The sequence below is a fragment of the Athene noctua genome, chromosome 14 (assembly GCF_965140245.1).
Source record: "Athene noctua chromosome 14, bAthNoc1.hap1.1, whole genome shotgun sequence".
Taxonomy (NCBI): domain Eukaryota; kingdom Metazoa; phylum Chordata; class Aves; order Strigiformes; family Strigidae; genus Athene; species Athene noctua.
This window is the reverse complement of record NC_134050.1, coordinates 3256846-3280394: the sequence shown is the minus strand read 5'-3', so window position 1 is coordinate 3280394 and position 23549 is coordinate 3256846. Positions and strand designations below refer to the sequence as shown.

Below are 23549 nucleotides of genomic sequence, written 5' to 3'. Positions count from 1 at the left end.
GTTTTATTCTGTAAAATATTGTTGTCGTTATCCAAGAACAGTAGTGCAGGGGCTGAAAGAAAAGCTATATATCCCTGTCAGGAATTACTGAGGGGTTGTAAGAGTGTCCAGCTATTTTTCTTCTACGGTAGTGAGTACATCCCTGTCCCAGACTGCCCTGCAGACCATCTGTTACTTTATCTGTCCATGTAAGATGTGCTGATAACGTGATTTTTCTCCATTCCCAGTTATTCAAGGGGTTGACATTGCATTGCTGGGACTGAACAATCAGAGCTTTGCAAGGTTAATGGAGCAGCGTTTGGCCCCGCTGTTTATGATGTCCCATCAGCAGGGAAGGAGATTCAAACGTGCCACTACCGTGGGCAGCTACACTGTGCAGGTGCTCAATGCGACATCGGTTTGCCTAGATACGTGTGGAAAAAAGGGATTTGTTTGCATGTGTCCTGTCTCAATCTGTGTTCAAAAAAAAAAAAAAAGTTTAACTGGGTTGAGATTTCTTGTCATTTTTTTTAATGGATGTCAAAGCAGTGAGTGCAAAATGGGTGGCATTACTAATGGGTTTCTTTTTCTGCAGTCAGCCATGTTTGCATGCCTCTATCTTCTAGAAATTGTCGTTAATTGATCAGTGTTAATAAATATTTTATCGTTGATTGCTATGAGGATTGGTACGAAGTACATATTCTAGTGAAAAGTCTTGTATTCAGCATAATTAAGAGTTCCAGGCTTTTGTTCGTTAAAAAAAAAAAAAAGTGTTCTAGGTCTTCCTTTCCTAGGTAACTCAATAATGCTAGAACTTCTTTAGTTTTTGTTGGAAGAAAAAAAAAAAAAGTATGAAGCAATCTTTATACAAAGGTTAGTCTTCAAATCATGTGGCCACAGATCACATTATGAAGTAGAGATTTCAATCCTGAGTAATTTATTAATCATCTTTCTCTTATTTAGCAACGTTTCCCATTCAGTATTTTGAAATGATCGTATCTTGTTTCCTCACTAATTTAGCCGACGTAGTTGTGGGGGATTCAAAGAAGATGTCTTCAAAAATTGCATGACAAGTTACTGCTTTTTTTTTGATTATGTGATGTTTTTCAAGAATTGCTTCTTGCAATATAAAAATAAATTACTACTTTTCTCATTTGCCCACAATTCTGTGTGTTTTCCCACTGAAAAAATTCAAAAGAAGGAATAGTTTTTTACTTGCCGAAAGTGTGAACCTTTGTAAAATTTTCCATGAGGACATGACATATTTTAGTCCACAATATAATGGTGAAGAATCACAAAACTTCTTTTTCCTCTCATCATTAGAGGTGTTTGACACTTCATCTACTCTCAGGGAAGACAGAGGTACAATGTAAAAATTCTGCTGGTGTTCTGCAGAATAAAATGGAAAAGGCATGGATCTCTTTATTGTCAGCCTGGGATCAAAAATAATGAGTGTGGAGGTAAAATGTGAGGGGATTTTTCAACTGCAGTATGCCAGTAAAGTATACGTTTCAATATTGGGACAGATTTTAAGAGCTCCCGCTTTATGGAGGACTGTAATGTCCAAACATTTGATCCTTTCCTCCTTTTTACCGCATGCTTTTCTTAGTGTAGAGTTTTACCTTAGGATCATGTTTTAAATTTTTTAAGCCAGCAGTCAGTCCTCACTGATCTTAATAGCCTAGGCTGTGAAGAGGAGAAGCTCTGATCCTGTGAAAATATTTGCATGCAGCTTATGGGGTCCTGAAGGAGTTCCCTGGGTGCACTGCCTTCAAATAGCTCCTGGAAGGTTTTGCAGTGGTATAATACAAATACAGTATATTTCTCTTCCTCTAATTTTTTTTTCTTTTTTTTCCCTGAAAGATGGTAAAAATCCAGCGTATCCCAGGACCCAAGGAGCCGGCTGAACTGACATACTATACGTTATACAACGGGAAGCCTTTGCTGGGCACCGCAGCTGCCAAAATTTTGAGTACCGTTGACTCCCAGCGGATGGCCTTGACACTGGGTTATGTTATTCAAGTTCAAGCGGATCGTAAGAGTTCTCTTAATTCTGTGGTTTAGTCCTTAATTTTTCCTTTTTCTTTTTTTTCCCCTTGTGAAATAACCAGTGTAGGTGGGGGAAGCCTCTGTTGATCACAGAGACAAATTTCAGCTGCACATTTCTAAGCAGCTGCTTACGTCAGGCTGCTCTTTTTCTTGTGGAAGACAGACAAATCTTTTATTGTAGTAAATCAAAGCTATATACCAACGATTATTTAGCCAATCATTGTAAACTCTACTGTACAACTAATTTTACATGCATACAGCTCTACAAACCGAAGAACTTTCTGGAACTGTCAAGTCAGAATTAATTCTGATGCTAACCAAACCATGACACCACAGGTTAATGACTGATGAGGCTGAACTACTATAGTCAAATAACTTGACCCAAAGCAAAATGTGGGGGCTATCAAGATGTCACTTATTGTGACTTGTTCAGAATAATGTAGATTATGTCTATCTCGAAGGGTTGTGTTTTTTTTTAATTTTTAAATAATAATTTTTCACCAAGAACTTTGTAAAGTGCATAACATGGTTGTTAAAGATATTGTTTAGAAACAGATCAAAAGTTGAACAGAACTACTGCATGTATGGACAGTTTTCATTCAGAATAACGTGGCCAAGAAAGTTATTAATTCTTGAAGAGTATTTTTCAAATTTATTTTTTAAGACTTGCATCAGATACTGAGTGATTGTGGGCACAGGTGTTTTCTTAATTTTTTGGGGTATTCCTGTATAGTTGGCCCACTGTCATAAACCTGTGGTGAAACTTGGAGGGTTCTTCGTGCAATAACAGCTTAATGACTAAATCGATGCCTTTAGCTAACCAAATCGTTCCACTTTGCCAAGGTTTTTATCCACTATTTATAGTGGACTTCTGTACTGGATCTCCTTACTGGCTAAACAGCATGTGAAATGGGACTGCCTGATGCCATTATTTCTGCCTGAAGGAGCAGTGATATTGAAATAACTACATGTAGTGGTGATAGGGAAAGAAGGGACCGCTCTATAAAGTAATTGATGTATCATCCATAAACATATGATTAAGTTAGAAGACTGAAGTATGATGCAATTTCCAGAGAATACACTATATACGTATCTGAGCCTTGATTTGATCATGGTCTGTTACTGACTTTAATTGGACTGAAACCAGGGATCTCCATTCCTGCTGCCATAAAGTCTAGCATTTAAATTCTAAAATGCTTTGTTTTCGATGAGAATATTTCTTTAAACATCATTTTTTACTAAAGCAGCTGTAGGTAATACATGGAGGTTTCCTAGCTCTTTGTGCAGTTTTGTGATTTACATGGGCATTTAGGCAATTATGACATCTGCTGCTCGTCATCTAACTTCATACTTCCACGATCTGATAAGACAGCCTCATTCGTCTATAGATTTTCACACAAGTTAAATATGCACAAAAAACTGTAAGAAGAGAATATACAGAAATTGAAATTATAACCCCGGGTAACTGAGATTCTGAAGCATTTGAAATGGAGGAGGTAGTTCTATCTTTATACCTTATTATGGAAAAAAAATCCATTTCTTTCATTTTGGACATGGTATTTGTAGTCTGTCTTTGTCTTTCCAAAGAAAATATTTTGTGTGCACTTCATTTTTACTCATTATAACTTCTGTTATAGCAGAATGAGAAGTTCCGTACTAAAATGCAGTGAGAAAAAACATCTACCCTCGGGACCTCATGGTCTGGTTAGACAAGACAGACAAATATAACAAAAATTAAGGATGTTCCCGTTTTATAAGTGAGGGATTGAGTTAGGGCAGAACAAAAGGCTTGCTTGTCTTGCCTTGTTGAGTTGAACGAATCATGGATTGACTTAGTCAAGGTCACATTGGAAGCTGATAACTGAATTAAATATGTAAACTAGGGCTCCTAAATGTCTGTCCTATTAAGCCATAAGGTCATTGTTTCCCCCGCATTCCCTAGAAAGAATAAGTGTGATTTTTTCAGCAATTGTTTGCTGCTCTCACAACAGCAGTCTATAAAGTTACTGTTACCTGATAAAATACAGGTTCAGTTCCTTTTCATCCCCAAACTAAATGTCAAAGTCGATAATTTAGAATTATGCAAGTCCATTGAAAAGTGAACCCTGAAAGACTTCAACCTGGCTTTTTGGGCACGTGGTTACTGCGCAAGGTATGTGCCTAACGCTGCTATTCCTCTCACCCAACAAACTCCTTGGCTTTGCAAAAAGTTGTAGATAAACAAAGAAAATAGGCTCAAGCTTCAGACAGATTTTCAGCTGGCTTTTGTAACTGCTGCTGAACAACATGGTATGCGTTTGGAGTCTGATCCTGAAAGATGCTGAGTGCCTCTGACAGCTAATAAACTCGATGGCATCTGAAAGCACTAGTCTCCTAGGAAATGGGAAAGGCTGCTTTACGCTTGTATTCTCACAATTGCCTGTCCACACCAGCAACCAGCACCATAGGAAAATAGACATAGCATGGGGAAGTCCACAAAATATTTCACTAAAATAAAATTCAGCATCGCAAGGAGATTATCTGGTGTTTTTCCGGAAAGAAATTAAATGAGAGAATGGGGGATGTGTCGCAGGAGGATCTCTTCTGTATGTACCAGTTGAAGGTTCATACTAAGAGACTTTATTCTGATGAAACGAAATCTAAAACATTTTAGCATCGCTGCATTTCCGAGAGGGACCCTTTTCCTGGTGCTGTTATTAATGTATCTGCAAACAGGCCTCTCCAACCTCATCACTTCCCCTCCTTCAGAAAGGATGTATGCATTTTCACCTTAACTATGCTGAAGTAGTTTTAGAGCACAAGAGAAGCATTTTCTTACTGCCCTGTTGATACCAATAATAATTATGAGTATGCTTAGCTTCATTGTTGTTGAAAAAGCTCATTTTGCTCAGTTTACTCTTGCTGAGCCAGTCCTTGCACCAGGTATGGACTCCACGTGTATACTGTTAACACACGTGCTACCTTACCATAAGCTGGTTTTGTGGTTAAAAAATAATGAAGGATGTATTACCTGCACCTTTTTGTGTTTATTCTGTAAACGAACCCTTGGAGTGTTATCTAATACAGCATCAAATTTGTCTTGGGAGTTGATGGCTGCTTTGGCGTATAACTAAGTAACATATAACTAAGAAAGAGACTTGTGAATTGAACAGTGTTGCTGGTTTGTGTGTGTTGTTTTTTTTTTTTTACTTAAGGGATACAAAAATATAACTAGATTACTAACAATCCTTTTAAACTAATTATTATATGGAGACAGCTGAAGTCTGTGTCGGAAGCGATTTAAATCTTGCGCTTGCACCGTGAGACTCACCCATGCTGCTTTGCGATTTTCTGTAGCGGTGGTGAAGAACCCTCCAAACAACCTGTGGATCATTGCAGCGGTGCTGGCTCCCATTGCTGTGGTCACGGTTATCATCATCATCATCACAGCAGTTCTGTGCAGAAAGAACAAGAACGATTTCAAACCAGACACCATGATGAACCTGCCTCAGAGAGCTAAAGTGAGTGACCGATCTCTGATCCGAGATGTCCGTTGGCTTAATGAGGTTTTAACTGTGTTTCTCTGCTAGGTGTAGTTGAAGGATGTTTGGAATCGAAGTGGTTGTTACTCACAGGCTGGATCTCTGCACTTCTCTGTCCTTGATACCACCGGTCACAGCTCTTTTACTCAGGACTCATCAGCTTCCGTAACAGCCCATCCTTTGAGGCATGGGTGGCCGTGACAGAGTGACTGTTACACAGTGATGTAAGGCATTAGGGCTGAGGAGGCTTTACTTGGGGCAGGTGCTTCCTTCATAAAGTTGAGGAAATGGGACGTTATGCCCAGGCCTCGTCAGCCGCACATCTCCCGTAGAACCTCATTCTCAGGTCCGTGGCCTGAGCTGCCCCTACCTGCTGCAGGTGGTGGTGGCCGAAGCTCTGGGCTTTGGCAGCAGTTCAGACCTGCTTCGAACCAGTTCTCCACCCAGCTGCTAATCCAGAGAAGACAGCCTTTGCATTTTTTTTTTCTCCCACTGCTATTTTTCTAGTTTTGAACTTTCTAATTTATTTGTGGATATTGTTGGTCGGGTTCAAACAGTTATATTTTCCTTAAAGTTACTAACCCATACCAATTACAAGATGGTTTTTTTTCCAAATCAAATACATTTCCAGTTTGGTTCTCTAGCAGAAGAATGTCACAGAATACTGATTTCTCTCCACAGTGAAAAGAGGCTGCCTTCTCAGTGCTGCCGTTAAACAGCTCTTAAACAGAGCCACCCAAAGTTAGGAGTTTTTTAGGCTAAAGAGCCTGTGTGTAAGTCATCCTGCTCCTTTGCCCTTTTAGCTGGCATTGTTCTTCTCCATTGGCAGGGGGTTGAAATGATAGATTTTTTTCTTAATGCTACAGACAGCAGGATTATTGTGATTTCAGCTCTGTTGCTTCTGCTGAAAAATGTAGATTGGAGGGAGAGTTGAAGGCACGATGCATATGACAGCTCTTTTCTCCTCATCTTAGGTTAGTTGCAGATGGGTGCAGCTGGTGCCAGTTGGATAAAGACTTGTATAAAAAATAATGCAAAAAAGGCATTTCCATTTTGGTTCCAGTATGCTCATCTATTTATCCAGTGTTATCAAACTAGAGTTAAGACTAGAGCTGCAAAAGTGAAACAAGCAGTATCACAGACACAAATAAAAATTAATACCACTGCAGTAATATCATATAATGTCTCATTGAAACCTCTAAAATGCAAATTGTGCTTTATTAGGGGCTGTTGCAAATACTGTGCACCACTTGTTTCTTATATGTAATCTTATTCCCAGCTAAAAGACAAAATGAGACTAAATTTGTACGTTGTTTTGAGCTGGCCATCATTATGGGATGCTTTACAGCTGAAGAAAGTCACTATTTAAAAAAAACCCACTGCTGTTTAAAGCTACAGCACAGGAAAAACTTGAAAGCGTTTTAATATTTTAATCCATAGTTGTCCTTAAAAAGAAAAAAAGAAAAAGAGAGAGAAAACTGATTCTTTATTTTTCCTGAGACATCAGATTTAATCAGGCTATAAGATAGGTGGTCAGGTTAAAACCTATTCAGTCAGTTTACATTTGTATCAGCAGTCAGAGTCAGATCGGGGGTGGATCTGCAGAACAAAACAATTGGTGCTGAGCTCCCAGCATCCGTTCTGCACTTGAGAGGATTTTCCTGTAGACTCGTTCACGTTTGCAGCTGGAGTGCAGGAGGTCCACTTCTAGAGTGCATTTCCCCTTTTCATATATTTTGAGACTCCATAGAATTGAATTTAATTCATTATCTGAGAAGTGATGCTTTTCAAAATGAAAGCTAAATTGCTTTCCGTTTAGTTTCCCACTGATGGCTCCATCGAAAAGGTTCAGCCGGGTCTAGTTTGGGGTGTGTGCTGGTGTATGGACTGTGGAGGATAAATTCTGCAGCAGGATTGGAAAGGGACTGGTTTTGTCATCCCTGATTTCAGCACCCTTGCTTAAAATAAGGCTAAGAAATGTACTTTGGGAAGATAATGAAAATGGTCATTTTGAAAAGAATGGTTTTAATTTTATACCAGCATTAGGGATATCAGGAGTAGTGGTAATTACCTGAACTGTAATTGAGACGTTTGATGCAGTTTGGCAATATAAATAGCTGGTGAGCACGTATCTATATCACGTTTAAAACGAATATATTCTATTTCAAGGCTTAGAAAAGTGCCCGAGACTGCTTGATGAATCTGTTCTGTAAGTGGTGTCACAGCAGAGTGATTTTTAGTTTAAGAAGCAGCTTTAATACTTTGTTTCTCCGCATCTGAGATTTGCTGTTGAATCACTGGAGCAATTTTTTGGATACCTTTTGAATATCCAGCAAACTGTATAGAGAGGAAAAGAGATTATTATGGGCTGCTCCCAACCACGGATTTCAGCTGGGTTTGTTTTGAGTGGTGCCATTTAACGTGTTCCGATGCCAGAAGTCCTGCACCAAGGGGACTGGCAGAGCAGAGCTGCCTGTTCATCGCTGCAGTCCTGTTGCTGCTGGGAGCAGCGGAGGCTGCGGGTCCTCAGAGCTGAGCTGAGCTGAGCTGAGCTGAGCTGAGCTGAGCTGCCTGCCACGGCCCTCCGGAGTCCCAGTCCTGGTCCTGTGCCAGCGGGGCGGGATGCCTGAGCACGGCACAGAAGGGGAATGAGACACTGAGGCTCAGCTGTCCTGTACCTGGAGAAGGTGATGGAACAGAACAGCAAGACTGCTGCCTCTGCCTGGTAATTAAGGAATGGCTTTTTTTATTGTAATGGACTGAAGGCTAAATAAATGGAGTTTTAAAAAATGACCTCTCGTACGTAGTGTAGCTTATAGGATCTTTCTTAGTGTTGCTGTTCTGAATTGCCTTAGCAGTCAGAGACATCTGGACTAAGTTGCAGGAAAAAAGGGACTGCTACCATATTTTTTTTTTCCAGTTGGCTCTCCAGTTGTAAAATTAAAAGTAATATAAATTCAACTTGGTGAAATTCCGATGGAAATTTTATTTTAATGTTCTTTCAATGCTGTTTTTATTTCGAGCAACTGTTTTTACTTTGAGGTTTTGGATAGGTGATAGCTTTTACTTCTCTTGCTTTCTAATTCACAGCATGCTTTTTTAAAGGCTGTAATCTGATTTGTCCCCTTCTCTTTCCTTTAGAGGATGAAAGAATAAGCTTGCAGGTAAACAGAGATAAGATCTGCAGTAGAAGACCCACAAGCAAAGCAAATACTGCAGGCCCTGAGAAAACAACCATTATCAATTTGATAAAGGGCATGGGGAAAAAAAAAAAAAAAAATCAGAGATGATGTCTGTGTACATGGGTATACATGTAGAGGGGAGGGGCTGATCATCCTTTTTTTTTTTTTTTCTCTTCTTTCTTTTCTTTTAAAATATCAGTCTTTTTCATGATTGTTACAAGGGAAGAAGTCCCAGAAACAACTCCCTGTACTCAAACTACCCTTTGCCAGGCAGTGTAATTTAATATTTAATGGTCTCATCATTTATTTATTATTTCAAAAGCAATATTCCAATCCCAGACCTTGGGTCTTTCTCAGTATTTTGGCTGTGTTGGACATTTACTCTTGCAGTGCTTCAGCAGTGCCTGACTGGGATTTATAGTCTTGCCAGTTCCCTTCAGGGGTGGTGAAGCCATCTGCTCCTGTGGGCTTTTACAGAGCAGGGTTCCAAGATCAAATTTTACTTAACACAATATGTCTGCTGACGAGGGTGGCTTTTTCAGCTCTTCCTCTATTGCAGTTTGTTACTAGACATGGTGGTAAGTAGAACTCAGATTAAAATAATCCTTCATTTTCTTCCTTTGGCAGATCCAAGCTGGGAATCTGCAGAGTTCTTAAGTAATTCTCATGTTCTGCTGCTTCTGGTTTGGTTTCGTTTGTTTTTGTTGATTACTTTTTAAAAAATAAGTTGTGAAGTTGTAACTTCTATGCCTTTCAGGTGCATGGAGGAAGAAATGACTGAATTCATCATCTTTTTGTTACCTTTTTTGGCAGAGTATCTAGGAAGATCTTGACTGACTTGAAAAAAAATTTGTTTGGTTAAAAATATTGCTATCTAGGATGTTGTATAGTAGTTCTTCCTAGCTGTCCTTCATGCAGCTTCTGCTTCCCCTTCCTTCATTCTCTTCATTTCTTCCCTTCGTGGCTAATTTGGTGGCTGCTTTTGTAGCACCCTGCCTTCAGAGGAGGGCAAGCAGAGGGCTCAGTCCGGGGCAGTATGACTGTGACTTGCCATGGGGTGGTGATGGTGGATTGGCATTTCTCTGATAGGTTGCAAGGTTCGTCGGGGGAATGCGCGGAGATGTCTGCTCTCCCAGGTCAGCATTAGCCCAGTCAGCATCTCCTTAATTCACCGGAGCTACTTAGCGGAGGAATACTGGAGTATGTGAGCACCTTCGAAATCCTCAGCCTCAGTTTGAACAGGGATTGCGGTGTAGATCCCCATAAACAAAAAGCCTGTTTTGTTTTAAAAAATAGCACAGAATGCCATTATTTTCAGACTGAGATTGCCTATGAAATTTGTCTGTATTTATAGCTATAGCCCAAATTTAGTAAGGGACAGAACAAAAGAAGATGTTTTTTCAGAGCTCATCCTTTTTCTGTGCCATCAACAAATTTTGTGGTCCAGCTGATTTCCTTCTGGAACTAAAATATTCAATAATAACATGACAGGAACCTGAGAGAGACTATTCAGTTAGTAACTATCTCATTCCGATGTGTTTCCCAAAATATGTTTGAGGGTTAGAATCACCACTGCTCACCTTTTGAAATGTTTTATGGTGCTTTTTTAACATTCTATCAATAGTCTTTGTACTTCAGAAAAAGCATCCTTCCATGTTTTTAAAATCAATTTATTGTCGTAAGAACGTTTTAATGTGTTACATATTTTTTCCAGAGGTGGTTAGGATTTTCTCTGAGTGATTTATTTTTCATATTTTTTTTCCTCTCTCTTTTTTTTTTTTTTCAATATAAAATGCAGGTTGGTTTGGGTTTTTTCTCCCCTCCACCCCCCTTTTTTTTCCCCCCAATAGAAAACACAGTTTGGAAAGTTAAGTTTTGCTTAAATGCTTTAATTTTTCCATTAAAGAGAACCCACCTTTTGGCAACTGTTTTGCCCAGAAGGCACGTGTCAGTTCTGCTTGTTCCTTGCAGAGGCAGCCAGGAAAGCCTGGCCGGGCTTCGGGGAAGGAGCAGCTGGGCACACGGCCCTGGGGTGCCTTGCTGCAAGGCTCCTGCAAATGCTGCTTCCCAAGAGAAACAAGTGAAGTCAATAACAACCTTCCCAGTAGGCAACTGGCAAACCAGGGGAAATAGAATTTCACCGATCTGAAAAAGATCCTTTTCTGGAAAATGTTGCCCATGAAATTTTGATGTGTGCCGTTTTTACTTTGTCTTGATTTGGAATAAATTGCTCCCACCTTTTTTTGGAAACACAAGATTTTTCTCAGAGAAAGTTTTCCATTTTCTGTATGGTCTTGTTTTTCTTCCTCCTAATTTTTTTTTCTTCTGTATGCTTATTCTTCCATTGTCTGTTAGTCTGGAGGTATTACAGCAGGGTAAGAAGGGTTAGCCAAGATCAATTTTATACTCGCTAAACATGTTTAAAACGTGGAACGGAGATCTCATCAGAAAATTGGTTTGTTGTTGGGCATTCGAATGGTAATCCACACATTTTTACCTGTCACGTAATTAACGAAGTTAAGGGGTAGTTGAAAATTTTATATTGAAATGGGAGTCCTATATTAAAATATGACACATGCTGGAAATGTCTTTTTTTTTTTTTTTTTCTCTCTTTTGCTTTTTTTTCAGCCAGTACAAGGCTTTGACTATGCCAAGCAACACTTAGGTCAGCAGGGGGCTGAAGATGAGGTTTTACCTGTAACTCAGGAGACTGTTGTACTTCCACTTCCAGTTAGAGATGCTCCTGCCTCCCAGGAAAGAGAAATTACTCAGGATGGGAGCACCATCAAAACTGCCAAATCCAACGAAACCAGGAAAAGGTACGGACTGACGACGTGTTCCTGCAGAGGGGTGGAATAGGGTACATGCTGCTGGTTGCTTAGGGAAAAACTGTAAGGTTTGGCACCCAGGCTCTGTGTGTGGCAGATGGTTCCTCCATGATATATTCTTGGCATAGCGCTGGCCTGCACTGAGTGTGTAAGATTGCTGCAAAATGCAAGATAAAATAGAATGAAGTGTTCACAGATTGTCCGTGCGTGGAGGAGGTCAATGGGAAGTGGCTCTCGTAGGCATGCTGGTGTGGTACAGGAGATGAACCCAAACAAAACATGGGCTCTGGAACATGAATAATGATCATTTCTCAAATGAACCAAAAGACAGGAGCTCCGCCCCTGTAAATTGCTGTAACTGCACTGATGGATGCTGTCAGAATTGGACTACGTGTCGTCATTAGCAGAAGGGCAAATCCTAAACATCCACTCAATTATGGAAGACCTTTAGACCCAAAACATCTACAGAAGGACAACGCTTTTGAGAGTGGACGAACAGACTGCATAACATCAGTGGCTAGGGTAAAGTGTCCCAGGTTTGCAGTTTCCTCATAGTAAATCTACAGAGTTGAAAGATGACAAATTAGAAGGTCCCCAGGAAGGTATCTGGCTCTTCCTCTTCTCCACACTGCAGGGTCAAATACACCCCTAGCTCAACTTCATCTACCTTTTTTTAAAGTCTTCCGGAGGTGGGATGATCACAGCCTTCTCGAGCAATCTGTTCTTCACTACTTTTCCTATTAGAAAGGTTTACTTCATGTCTACCTTCATCATCAGAAGAGCTGAAGGTCATTATTTCTTGTCTTGGCCGTCTCAGGCAAGGAAAGCAGGTTATCCCTTTATCCTAGCTGGTTTGCATGCTTCAAGGCCATTTTTCCATGACCCGCTCTCCTTAAAACTAGTTTAGAGTGGAGGATTATCAACTTTTTATTGCTGAAGAATGATACTGAAGGGGAGAAGAAAATAAAGAGTCAGGCTGTATAGTCCCAGCCAAAAAGCACTTGTCCCTTCTGAAGTCTTCTGTCCTCTGATGAAATGGTGACTGGAAGATGACTGTGACACCAGCTGTGCTTGCTGGCGCTGGGCCACCACAGGTTAAGTCTTTAGTCTAACAGGAATTGTTCTTTAAAATGTTTTGAGGCCTCTCCAAAGCCGTGCGTAATTACACACAAAAATTGCAAACCAGCCCTATTAATTAATCCTCTAACAAAAGTGATTAAGAAATTCATTCAGTCCTTGGAATGGGTGCAGAAATCCACCCCTCCTTAACCTGCACAATATTAAACAAATTTTGATAAGCAAACTTGATCCAGGAATTCACAGGAAAGTTACTCTGATCATAAAATGCGTTGTACATTGGTGTCTTTCTAAGCAAATAACTAAGAGTTTTGACTCCTTTGGAATGATTACTCGAGTAAGTGAGAACATGCAGAATTTCAGCCTTTTTTCATTCCCAGGATCTGTGTCTGGGGATGGAATTGAATGGTTTCTAAAGATGAAGAAATATTTCTTGACCTTTATATATTTGCTCATTCATTTAGGCTACTTTGCTGCCTGGAAAGGTCAATTTAAATCAGACTGCCATGAAGTGGCTGGTAACTGATCAGAATATTTTCTCTGATATTACCACTGAAGGAAACTTCGCAGTTAATAATATGACGAGCACTTAAAAAGGATGAATATTTAGATTAGTGGCAGCAGATACCATTGTGCAAGCTGTCTGTGCTCATAACGTGTTCCCAAGTGGAGCAGATTTTCTTCAGGTGGTGTTCTGTCCCCGGGTGTATTTTTTTTTTTTCTTTTTTTTTTCACTGAGCTGGGATTATTCATTAGCAGTGACAGGCAGGTTTATAGGGGAGAAATGCTGCTTTTCAAGAATATTTATTCTCAATACAATCTCACAAGAAAATCCTCGGGCTGGGCTGAGCTGAGCTGGAGTTCTTATAAAGCCCTGTAGGTGGAAATAGCCTGTCTCAAACTATATATATTTCCACCTAGGCTATCTTCAAAAGGATCTGTAAGAATTAATTTTCTCATACTTGTCCCTTCTTGTTCTGACCATGGTAAACGCTCTGCTTATACCAGACAGGGCAGTCAGAACTGGAGGTAAATGAATGCTTCAAGATGGCAATACAGTACTGGCAATAATTTACAGGATGGTTTTTACAGTTGTTTTACTTTAGTACCATTTTCTGGATATAAAGCCATTGTGATGGCAACAGAACTTGATTTTTTTTTTTTTTTTTTTTTTCCCTTCTGTAAATGAAAGTCCTTGTGATGTCTGTGTTTGGTTTTGGTTGGTTTTTTGTTTTTTGTTCTTCTGTGCTGCAACCTCTTTATAGTATTCTGTCACGGGCTGTGACAATGCAGGGATAGATTGCAGATAGGTGCAGGAGTAGCTATACAGATCCTTGTAAATGTTTTCATTCCCGTTGTGGCAGGTTTCACATGTAGAAACACTGTGACACCATGTCTGGATGTAGAGTAGCACCAAGTTGAACACTTTATACCCTTGCCTGCTTTTCCCAACTTGTGCCTTAGGGTTCAAGTAATTTGCCCACCCCAAAAAGAAGAGAAGTTCTGCTGAGGGCTTGCTCCCAGTGCAGCCCAGAGTTATGCTGCTCCCTTCTGTTCTTGCTCCTCGTTGGGACTGGATGCTCGCAGCGGTTCTGCTCTGCCCTCCCTCCTCACCCTCTGCAGGGACCAGTTTTTGGGCAAAGATATGCAACGGCGGAGTAAAACAAGCATTTCCTTAAGAGTTTCAGCAAATAGTGGTGCTGGTTAAAGCAGGTTATATGCAAAAAAGGAAAAAAAAGGAGAATTTTCTTATCGCATAGTGTGGGCGTAAAGTGAGTGAATTTTTCATTGTGTTTGACAAAAGAGTTGAGTGTAAATGCAGGCTAAATAATAAAGGAATGAGTTTAGCCATATATGCAAAAACAAAGGTCTGCTTTATTTTAGCTGTCTAAATGGCACTGAACTGATAACGGGAGTTTTGTCCTCTGCAGTGCCGCTTCTGTCATTGTGGGGGTTGTGCACGAGAAGCGATTGCGTTCGATGCCGCTGCGATGCCTGTCAACCCTCAAATAATTGAGCAGTCGCGTTCTCCTGCCATCACCTTGTTCCTGCCTTTCCCGTGTTGCTCTGTGTGCAGTTTCTGTCTGCTTTCGGGGTATAAAATCAGACTTGAAAACTCGGTGATGCAAACTGTGCAAAGGAAATAACCTTGAAATGAGGTTTATAAGGAAGAACTCACAGCCTCCCTTGTTGCTATGGTTACTTGCAGCAGGTCCCCGAGTCAGAACGGCTCCATCATCAGCAACGGGTCAGGAAAGCCCAGCTCCGGCCAGAGCTCCCTCCAGAAAGTATTGGCACCGCAAAAAGTGACAAAAGACGACGGGAGGAAAAGAAACGGTGAGAAGCGTGTGTTGATGAAAGCTGCTTGCAGTCCCCTGTAGCCGTACCCACACAGGCGATGTCGAAACCACCTTCCCGTACCTTCAGCAGTACTTGGGCATTTTCTGTTTGTAGCTGGTTTGCTGTTTTTTTTTCTCCCCCTTTACTGCTGGAACTGTTTCTCAACCTCACACGGAACAGTGTGGTGTTTACTGTCTGTGTGGGCCTTTGCAAGTTTTCTTTCTTTTTTTTCTTTCTTTTTTTTTTCTTTAAATACCAATATACTAATGAAGACATGATGCTGCTTAGTAGGTGGACAGGGTTTACAGCTTTTTTTTTTTTTGTGTAGAGCCCTAAGATATTAAATCCCATTACTGCTGTTGCTAAGCTGGCCCAGATTTGGTGAAGATGAATTAATTAGGTAAAAATTAATTTGAGAAAGTGTGAGACATCCAGAGCTTTAACCTTCCATCTCTTATCATCCTTGTCATGCCCATTACGAATGCTTACTGGCAGCTTTTCCTGATGCACCTTAGGATGTTACACTGGATGTTTTTTACAAGCCCTTGGGGTGACCTTGTGACTTGAGATGTATCAGGAACATCTGATCAGAGTAGAATTCAATACCCTTTCTTCTTTGCTTTTTGTTTTTTTTTTTTTGGTCTGTGTGTCTGCTTATTTCTCCTGAGTTATAGCCTTGCTGCTGTAGCTATATTTTCCATATGAATAGAAAACACTGTGGCTGAACCAATTGATCACTTGCCTCGAAAGGGAGGGAATTAAACTGGATGTGGTCTCATCAGATCCTGTCATGGACACAAGTCCCTAATTCTTCTTTGTTAAAAATGGAAGTGTGGCTGGAAGGTCTCAGATAAAGAGAAAATCTCAGTGTAGATCTCTTCTCCTTTCTCCAGTAAATCACCTGAGTAACCTCTGTGGGGCATTCTGATGGCAACCCTGATATCACTTCGTATCATCTCTTGATGGTTGTTATGTAATGTGTCACGCAAAGGATTTGCTGCTTTAGCAGGAATACAGGGAGATACAGACACAGCTCCAAAGCACCAGAGGTGGCCTCTGTTCTGTACAGGAAAATCACACTGCGTTTTCCAAGTGTCCTCTGTGCTTCCCATTCATTTACCATAGAGCATTGCACCTTGTGGGACTGTGGGACTGATGGAACCATACTACTCTGTTCTAAAATCAGCTGCACTGAGGTTTATGCATATTTGCAAAGTCACGTGAAGAACTGAAGTTGTTAATTTTCTTTTGTTTCGTGTTTGTCACCAGTACGGCTTGCTTCTGACAGACCTGTCACTTCACGGGTTACTCCACACCTGTAATAAGTGTTTTGACTGGTCTTTCTAGAGAGGTTTTTTGTCTTTTTCTTTTTTTCTTTTTTTCTTTTTTTCATAGACAGCATGACAATATTTCATGGCTCTCAGTTTCAAGGGTCATAACTATTTTTTCACCATTTCAAACATAGCTTATTTTGAGACAGCAACGCTTATGGTTACCGGAGTTAATAACTGTAATTTATGCTGGGTTTTGTTTTATTATTCCCTACACAGGAAAGCCAATATTCAAAGCCAGTGTCAGGTGATGTTTACACGTGTAGGCAAAACAATTTAGTGAAGGTTTTTGTTTTTTTTTTTTTTTGCTAGGTTTTAAATCTTCAAAGAAAATTGGTAAGAACTTTGAGTTTTTTTGTGAAAGAACTAACCTTTAACATTCTTTCTTCCGATCCGGACTCTAGTGTGTTTGTAGAACGTATACATGCTACTTAAAGAAACCTTTCAATGTAGTATAAGGGAATACTAACCCTTTATTTTAAATCTTAATTATAATTTTAGCTTCAGCTTCATTTGATAACAATAACTATGCGCTTTTCAAATTATTCTGGAAAACTAATAACTGCTTTAATTACACATTTATCTTTCCTTCTCTCTTCTGTCTTCTGAAAAAAAAAAAGGCCTGAATAATGATGTTACTTCATGATGGTCAAGGTGCAACTTGTTTGAAGCAGCTAAATGATTTCTGGTTCTAGTGCTGTAGGGAAAACTTCTTTAGCGTATACTCCATTTATACTCCGGGTTCTTGTCATTTGTTCCTGCTGCATGCTGGCACTGAGATACTCAGCTCCCGTGCCAGAAGGGAAAAGCAGTATTTGCCCATTTAAAAAGTAGTAGTACAGCATATATATGAAATATGAGACAGGCTGTTTCTGTCTGACTACTCTGGCTTTGAAGGAGCCTGCGTGTGAAACACCTTCTCTGCAGAGCCCTCAGCTCCTTCCTTCCCTTGACTGCCATGGCCCTACAAAGGGTCACCTGGTGCTTTCCAGGCAGAGATACGAAGGGGAATAAATACCTTGTGCCCTGGTAAAGAGATGGAGATTTTTTTTAGCTGTAGGCATGACATGTTTAGGCAAGTTTCCTGATAGAACCCTTTCAGAACAGCTTCTGAAAAGGAAGGTGTGGTCATGGGAGATGAAATGGCCTCCCAGAATTACAGAGCTAGCCCCACGTTTATTCCCATGTGCACGTGCAGATGTGCTTTTGACTTTTGTGTGATCCCAAATGCCTGTTGAAGTTGAAATTAAGAAACAAAAATCAAGGCACCCATTACTGTTCATCACAGAGCTCAGGCTTTGTTTCCCAGTGCTATGATTACAAACACTGCTGTCATCTCTGATATTTTGTTCTTTTTGCAGGCTTTTATCTTTATCCAGCGTGATTAGCATCAATAGAATGTGTTGGCTGTTTTTCCTTCCAGTTTAAGAAAGAAGCCACTTTTCTCCTAGTTGTTTGTCTGAACCCTCTCCAGCTCTCCAGCCTGGTTGTAGGCTGACACCTCTAATGCGCATGTCAGCAAAAGCAGCAGCATATTTTCTTCTCCGAGAAGCAGCATCTTAAAACTGGAATGAATCCCTTGATGGTCACATGTTTGATTTGGGGACTCCAAGTTAGAATGGCTCATTAGTTGCCATAGTTACAGACCAATTTTAGATTCTGTTTCTTGCTGACATTTAGTTACACGGAAAAATGACAGCACTGGATGTTACCTCAGTACATAAACTCTATATGGCTCGTATCAAAATTGACTCCAAATGGAGTGTGTCAGGGCTGAGAGTGAACAGTGTGAAACCAGCACAGACTGACAGGTTTGGCTTACAGACCTGATGTTTTTGAGGATCAGGAGAATTCTTCAGCTGAACCTTATTTCTACAGAAAATACAAGTGAAATATCTATTTGTATTACAATAGCGATAAACTTTGGTAATATAATTGCATTTTTTTTCCTTTTTTTTTTTTTTCTTACAAACACTTATTGGTATTTTTAGAAAGGAAACTTCCTATGAAAGTCGATGAGTTGTGCTTTGGGCACTTAGGAAAAAAAAAAAAAAACAATTAAAACCTTTTTAAAGAAGTGCCTAATTGCACGTGTTAGAGGGCTGCGAGATGAATGAATCAGCCAAGAGAGGACGCAGGCAATTTCTGTGATGAGTTTGTAAAAGAACAACAGGATATTCACACTTTCACCTATCGTTTTATCGGGCCAGATATCATTCAGGGAGAAGCAAATAGCTTCACCCACACCTGCTTAAAGATCTACAGCAGCCTACACTAAAACCTTTCCTTTCACCAGCTCTTCACAAAGCGAAGCCAATGGAAGTTATATAGGTTGTTTTTTCCAACCTTGAAGTGCTTGATTTGGCAACTTTCCCGTTAGCATCTTCGGGAGGGTGTGATTGCTTGCTTGTTTTGAGAAAAAGAAAAGCTTTATTTTGCTAGCAGTTCTTCATGAAGCATATGACTGCATAGCTTTTGGGATGACTCCATAGCTTTGACTCCGTACTTTTGCCTGCATGGCTCTGAACCTTTGGCTGTATAATTGAGCCCGGTTCTGTACTTGAATCTCATCGTCATGAACAGACACATATCACAAGTGAAGATGCACAAGCAGCATTCCCCAAAGAGTCAAACTTCCTCGTGTAAGAAACTTTCCTGTACCCCTCCTAAGAATCCCAGCTGGAACCCTTCTTATCTTCCAAACATTTGGACACTGTCTTTAAAAATAGATATAACTTTTCAGAAGTTGTTCAGTCAAGGGCCTCACTCCTTTTTAAAATATCAGTCCCTAAGATTATAATTGTCACTGTCCAGGCAGAAGCTGTCATACATTTTTAATTATCTTTTTCTTCTGTTCTTTGTAGGGATATCTGAAAATCAGCCTGCAGGAACAAAGTACTGGGGAGAACTTGGCTGTATTATTGGCTTGGCTAAAATCGAAAGGATTTTTGGATGTAACTCAGCCAAGATATGATGCGCTGCCTCCCTTATTCTACACAAGTGTGGGCCACTAGTTTTCCCACTGTCCGGTATGGCAGCTCAGTGTCAGAGCCAGTTTTTCTGAATTTCTGAGCAGTTGTCTGTAGTGACTCAAATTAAAATGAAATATGGCAATAGCAATTGAAGCAGTAGCAGTGATGTAGCAGTCTGCTTTGACACATTAGCTGGAAGACGTGGTGTATCCCCAGCAAACATCCAGCACCCTTCATCTGCCTTTTCTGTGCTGGGTGGGGTGAAATACAGAGTGGAAAGGGCTTCATCTTGCCAAATTTTGGTCCTCTAGAATTGGTTTCCTAATCTAGCCTAACCAGATAGACTCTCTAGTGACTCCAGAGGGTGAGAGCTAACTGGGGCAGATCTCTCTGCTCCGTAGGTACTCTTTCCACCAAGGAAGGAGTTCAGACAACTGCATTTGAGCATATGTGAAGATTTGAAGTGAGATTCCCTTTCACGATGCCTGTGCCTCTGAAGGCTGAGAAATCGGAGTGCTAGGAAGAATTTATGGTGTAGACTCTTTCTATTGTGTTCATCATTCATTCCCTCATCCTGAAGCATTAGCTTCTTTTGCCCCAGAGTGTTAGTGGGGATCTTGATCTAACTCTTCACCCCCCCCACAGTAAGCTCCCAGGCTTTTCTGGAGTAATTTCCTGAAAATTAACCCTAGCAGGGTAAAAAAAAAAAAAAAATTAAAAAAATTAATCTGCTTGTTCAGCTGAAACCCCTCATATTTGCACCAGTTACTCTTCTGCTTGATCATCCCAGAAGCTTTACACATTGATTCTTTTTTTCTTTTTCCTCCAAAGATTTCAGCTTGTGTGACGAAGCCTAATATTTCCCCATACTGTTTCGATTTCTTCCACTGTCTTTTTTTTTTTTGTGTGTGTGTGTGTGTGTGTTTGTTTCAAATGTAGAGGGCACTGTGACCCTGCTAACATCCTGCTGGTGACAGTAAACCCTTTGTTTCTTCAAACACAGCCAGTATCATTTCCTGCTGCTTTCCCCACTTGGTTTTGGTTTGCAAGAGGCAGCCAAGTGTTGTAACCTATACTGTGAACTTCGGAGCCACGTTTCTGAGCCTCTTCATACTCCTACTGAAGCAAACGGTGCCAGTGCTCCACCTCCTCTTCCCCCAGAGAGAGTGGGTGAAAACCAGCACCTCCAAACTGTCTGTGCTGTGGGAGCGAGGCCACCCAGGTGCTATATTCACAGGCATGGCAGAACTTGCATAGAATAATTGGAAAATACTTTCTTTGGCCTCTCTTAGGTCAGCATAGTTAACCCAGCTTGCTTTTTTTTTTTTTTTTTTTTTTTGAGTCAGTCTTTCTGATTGCTTTTCTCATGGCACAAAACCACCTTATCCTATGTTGCTAAGGTGCCTGTTGCAGCAGACCTCTGAGGGAACTGGGATCTGCAGGTGGTTGCGCAGTTAAGTATTAATTCATGTCTGCCTTCCCCTCCGGATGAGCTTTTCTTTGCCACATAATTGAGTCTGACAGCTGTTCTCATCCAAGCAACGGTGTGAAGGGCGTGTAGATGTTCACGCCATCAGATCCAGTGGCTGGCTGGCTGGTTGGGATCATTCACTAATCTGTCAGCATTGAAGAAGACAAATGGACGCTTTTATTGTGCGAACAGAAAACTTTTTCTGCAAAGCTTTTTCAAGCTCCTAGAACACTACGTTCTTGAAAAAAACTCTCCTGCTGTAAGTTCTCATGCCTTTCCTATCTTCTTGGTATAGTCATCATTCTTGTCAGCTAAATAATTCTTAAAAAATTATTAAATATGCCTGGGATGGTGTTACAGAAGTGCCAGCCAAGAAAAGGGTCTGATGGATGCTGTATGAACATTATGAAAAACACGGTCTCTTTTTGAAAGACTTTGAGAAATAGATGAGGCATATATGGTTGGAGGAGAAGATGTAACCACAGGGAAATGTCTTTGTCACATGTCTTTGCTTCTGTTCATAGAAAGCGAATGAAACAAGCAGCTAATAGAAGTGTAGACATCCCATGTATATAGTTTCACAAAAAACCCCCCCAAATGTCAGTTCAGAGCTCTCAAATGACCGCCTTAGGGAACTGCTATTTTCAGGATCCCAGGCAAACCCAGGACTGCAACACCTCAGACACTTGGCCTGGAATTTAGCAGCCTTTGCATATGAAACAATAACGTCCAGGAGGAATCCTGAGCTGTTTCCATTGGTCTGTAAGCTGTCTGCTTCTCTGAAAATAGAATATTTGTGTTGTTCCTGGAAGGCTTAGAACCGCACTGTCTCACAGCTGAGTGTGTGTGTGTGTATACAAGTGTGGTTTTTGCTGCACTGCAGTATCTTAGAGAGGTACTTCAATCCTGAATAGGTTCAGGTACTGATGTTAGGAAACTTGTATTTTACTTTTATGCTTATAAACTCCTTCAGAAGCTTAGGATTTTTTTTTTTTTTTTTTTTGCTAGGAGCTCTTGTTTATACCTTCCAGCTAACAAATGGAATGATTTAGACGATGCAGAAAATGTCTAATCTTTTTCTATATAGAGAGATTTTATCTAAAATGAAAATTATTTCCCCATTATTAATTTACATTCAGGACTTAGGATTTCTGTTTGAAATACTGATAGGCAGGCTCCTTCCTAAGGAGTCTTTTAGATCTGTGGCAGTTTGCTCTTTGTCAATCTCTAGGTATACGACATGGGCATGGTTACAGTGTTTGCGTTCCCCTCATACAAAATCAGTCTTGGAAAACTTTTAATACTTCATTGAATGACCTAGTTAAAAGGCAGAGCACGTCTACCTGCTTGTGAGTGTTTCTCAGGTTTTGGCTTTATGCATTTTTCTCTGTTGATGTCATTCTTTTTCTGAGGACTTACAAAATCAGACAAATGGTTGCTTCTGAGAAGGACAGCACCTAACTTTGGTTCAGGTATTTTGCTGTAAGGTTACCTGATCCACAGGCAATTTAAACTTCCTTACTCTTTTTTTTTTTTTTTTTTTTACAGGTATTTCAGTCCTTTTTTTCTCCTTTCCAGCATAATTTGATTTGGGAGAGGGGGACAAAGACAAGGTGAAGGGAAAGGGAGAGAGAAGAGATCTTGTGTGGCCTTCATACTGAAATCTTAGCTGACAAAAGTATAACTTTTATTTTTTGAATATAAATAAGTAAATAAAAATAGAATATCCCACCTTTCTAATTGTTTCTCAACTGCTCTGAGCTACAGTTGCACAGCCCCTTTTCCCCGGGCTGCAGGGCTGGTGGCACGAGTGGGTAGCACCATCTGCTGGCATCGCCGCACTGGCACTGCGGGCTGGCATCCCTGAGGCAGCTTCCATCCAGCAAATCTTGTGTACTAATAGCTGCAGTGAGGTGGAAATAAAGCTTCAGCCATGATTCTGCTCTTTGAAAACCCAGTGCTACCCTGATCCTCACTGCAACTGGCACTCAACCTGAATAAATGATTGCTTTGGATATATCTTCATGTACTCCAGTCACAGGAAGATTAAGAGGAGTAATTCAATCTCAATGGATCACGTGGCATGAGATATCTAGCACGAGATGTTTCAGAGACGGGAAATTACTGTTAAGTAGGTGATTAAGTTGGTTTTTTTTCCCCCCTTTTCTGCTGCTGAACTTCTAAGTCTCGCTATGCGTGTGCACAGACAGCGCAAGCAAGAGTAGAACAAGGAATCCACAATAATGTTGGTACACCTCTGTCTAAAAACAGAAATGAAAAGCATCGCTTTCAATTTGTGTTGCTAATTATAATAAGTGTGCTTATTGTAAGTGAGTATAAAGAGTATCTGGGCGCTTTTATGAAGTTTCCCACGGCTGTCAGTCGTTTGCCCGGCGCTGGGATGGGCGCACCGGCCCAGGGCAGGGATACACGGCAGAAAGAAACACTCCAGGTCTCCCACTTTTTTTCTGAGCTCCCTTCGGTTTGTTTTTTGAAAGTTTAGAGATTGCTGTGCTTCGGTTGTGTTATAAATGCTTGCTGTAAATTCTCTCAAAGTCAGAGATAGGAGTAAATACTAAAATTCCCGCGGTACTTGCTTATGGTTCACTGCCAATACAAACTCTAGCAGCGTGCCAGTAGCTGCAGATCAGACTCTTATCAGTCATGAATGAAAAAAACCTACTTTTATATTATAAATGCCAATTAATGAACAAATGCTAAGCTAAGGTGGAGTAGACTTACAATTTCTAGTCCCATTTGGCTGTTATTCCCATGCCAGGAGCGCTGCAGCAGATGCAG

General features: G+C 40.5%; 1 protein-coding gene across 5 annotated transcripts in view; it reads left to right on the top strand.

The window, feature by feature from the left end:
• Positions 1-23549, top strand: part of KIAA1549L (KIAA1549 like) — a 74863-nt gene that overhangs the window by 15621 nt on the left and 35693 nt on the right. For 4 of the 5 annotated variants that reach the window (XM_074918485.1, XM_074918484.1, XM_074918481.1 and 1 more), the window contains exons 9-13: positions 228-379; positions 1843-2014; positions 5365-5528; positions 11360-11550; positions 14846-14973. In XM_074918485.1, the coding sequence (XP_074774586.1) occupies positions 228-379; positions 1843-2014; positions 5365-5528; positions 11360-11550; positions 14846-14973 (807 nt within the window). The remainder of the gene's footprint in view (positions 1-227; positions 380-1842; positions 2015-5364; positions 5529-11359; positions 11551-14845; positions 14974-23549) is intronic. The other variant, XM_074918482.1, reaches the window with a different exon arrangement.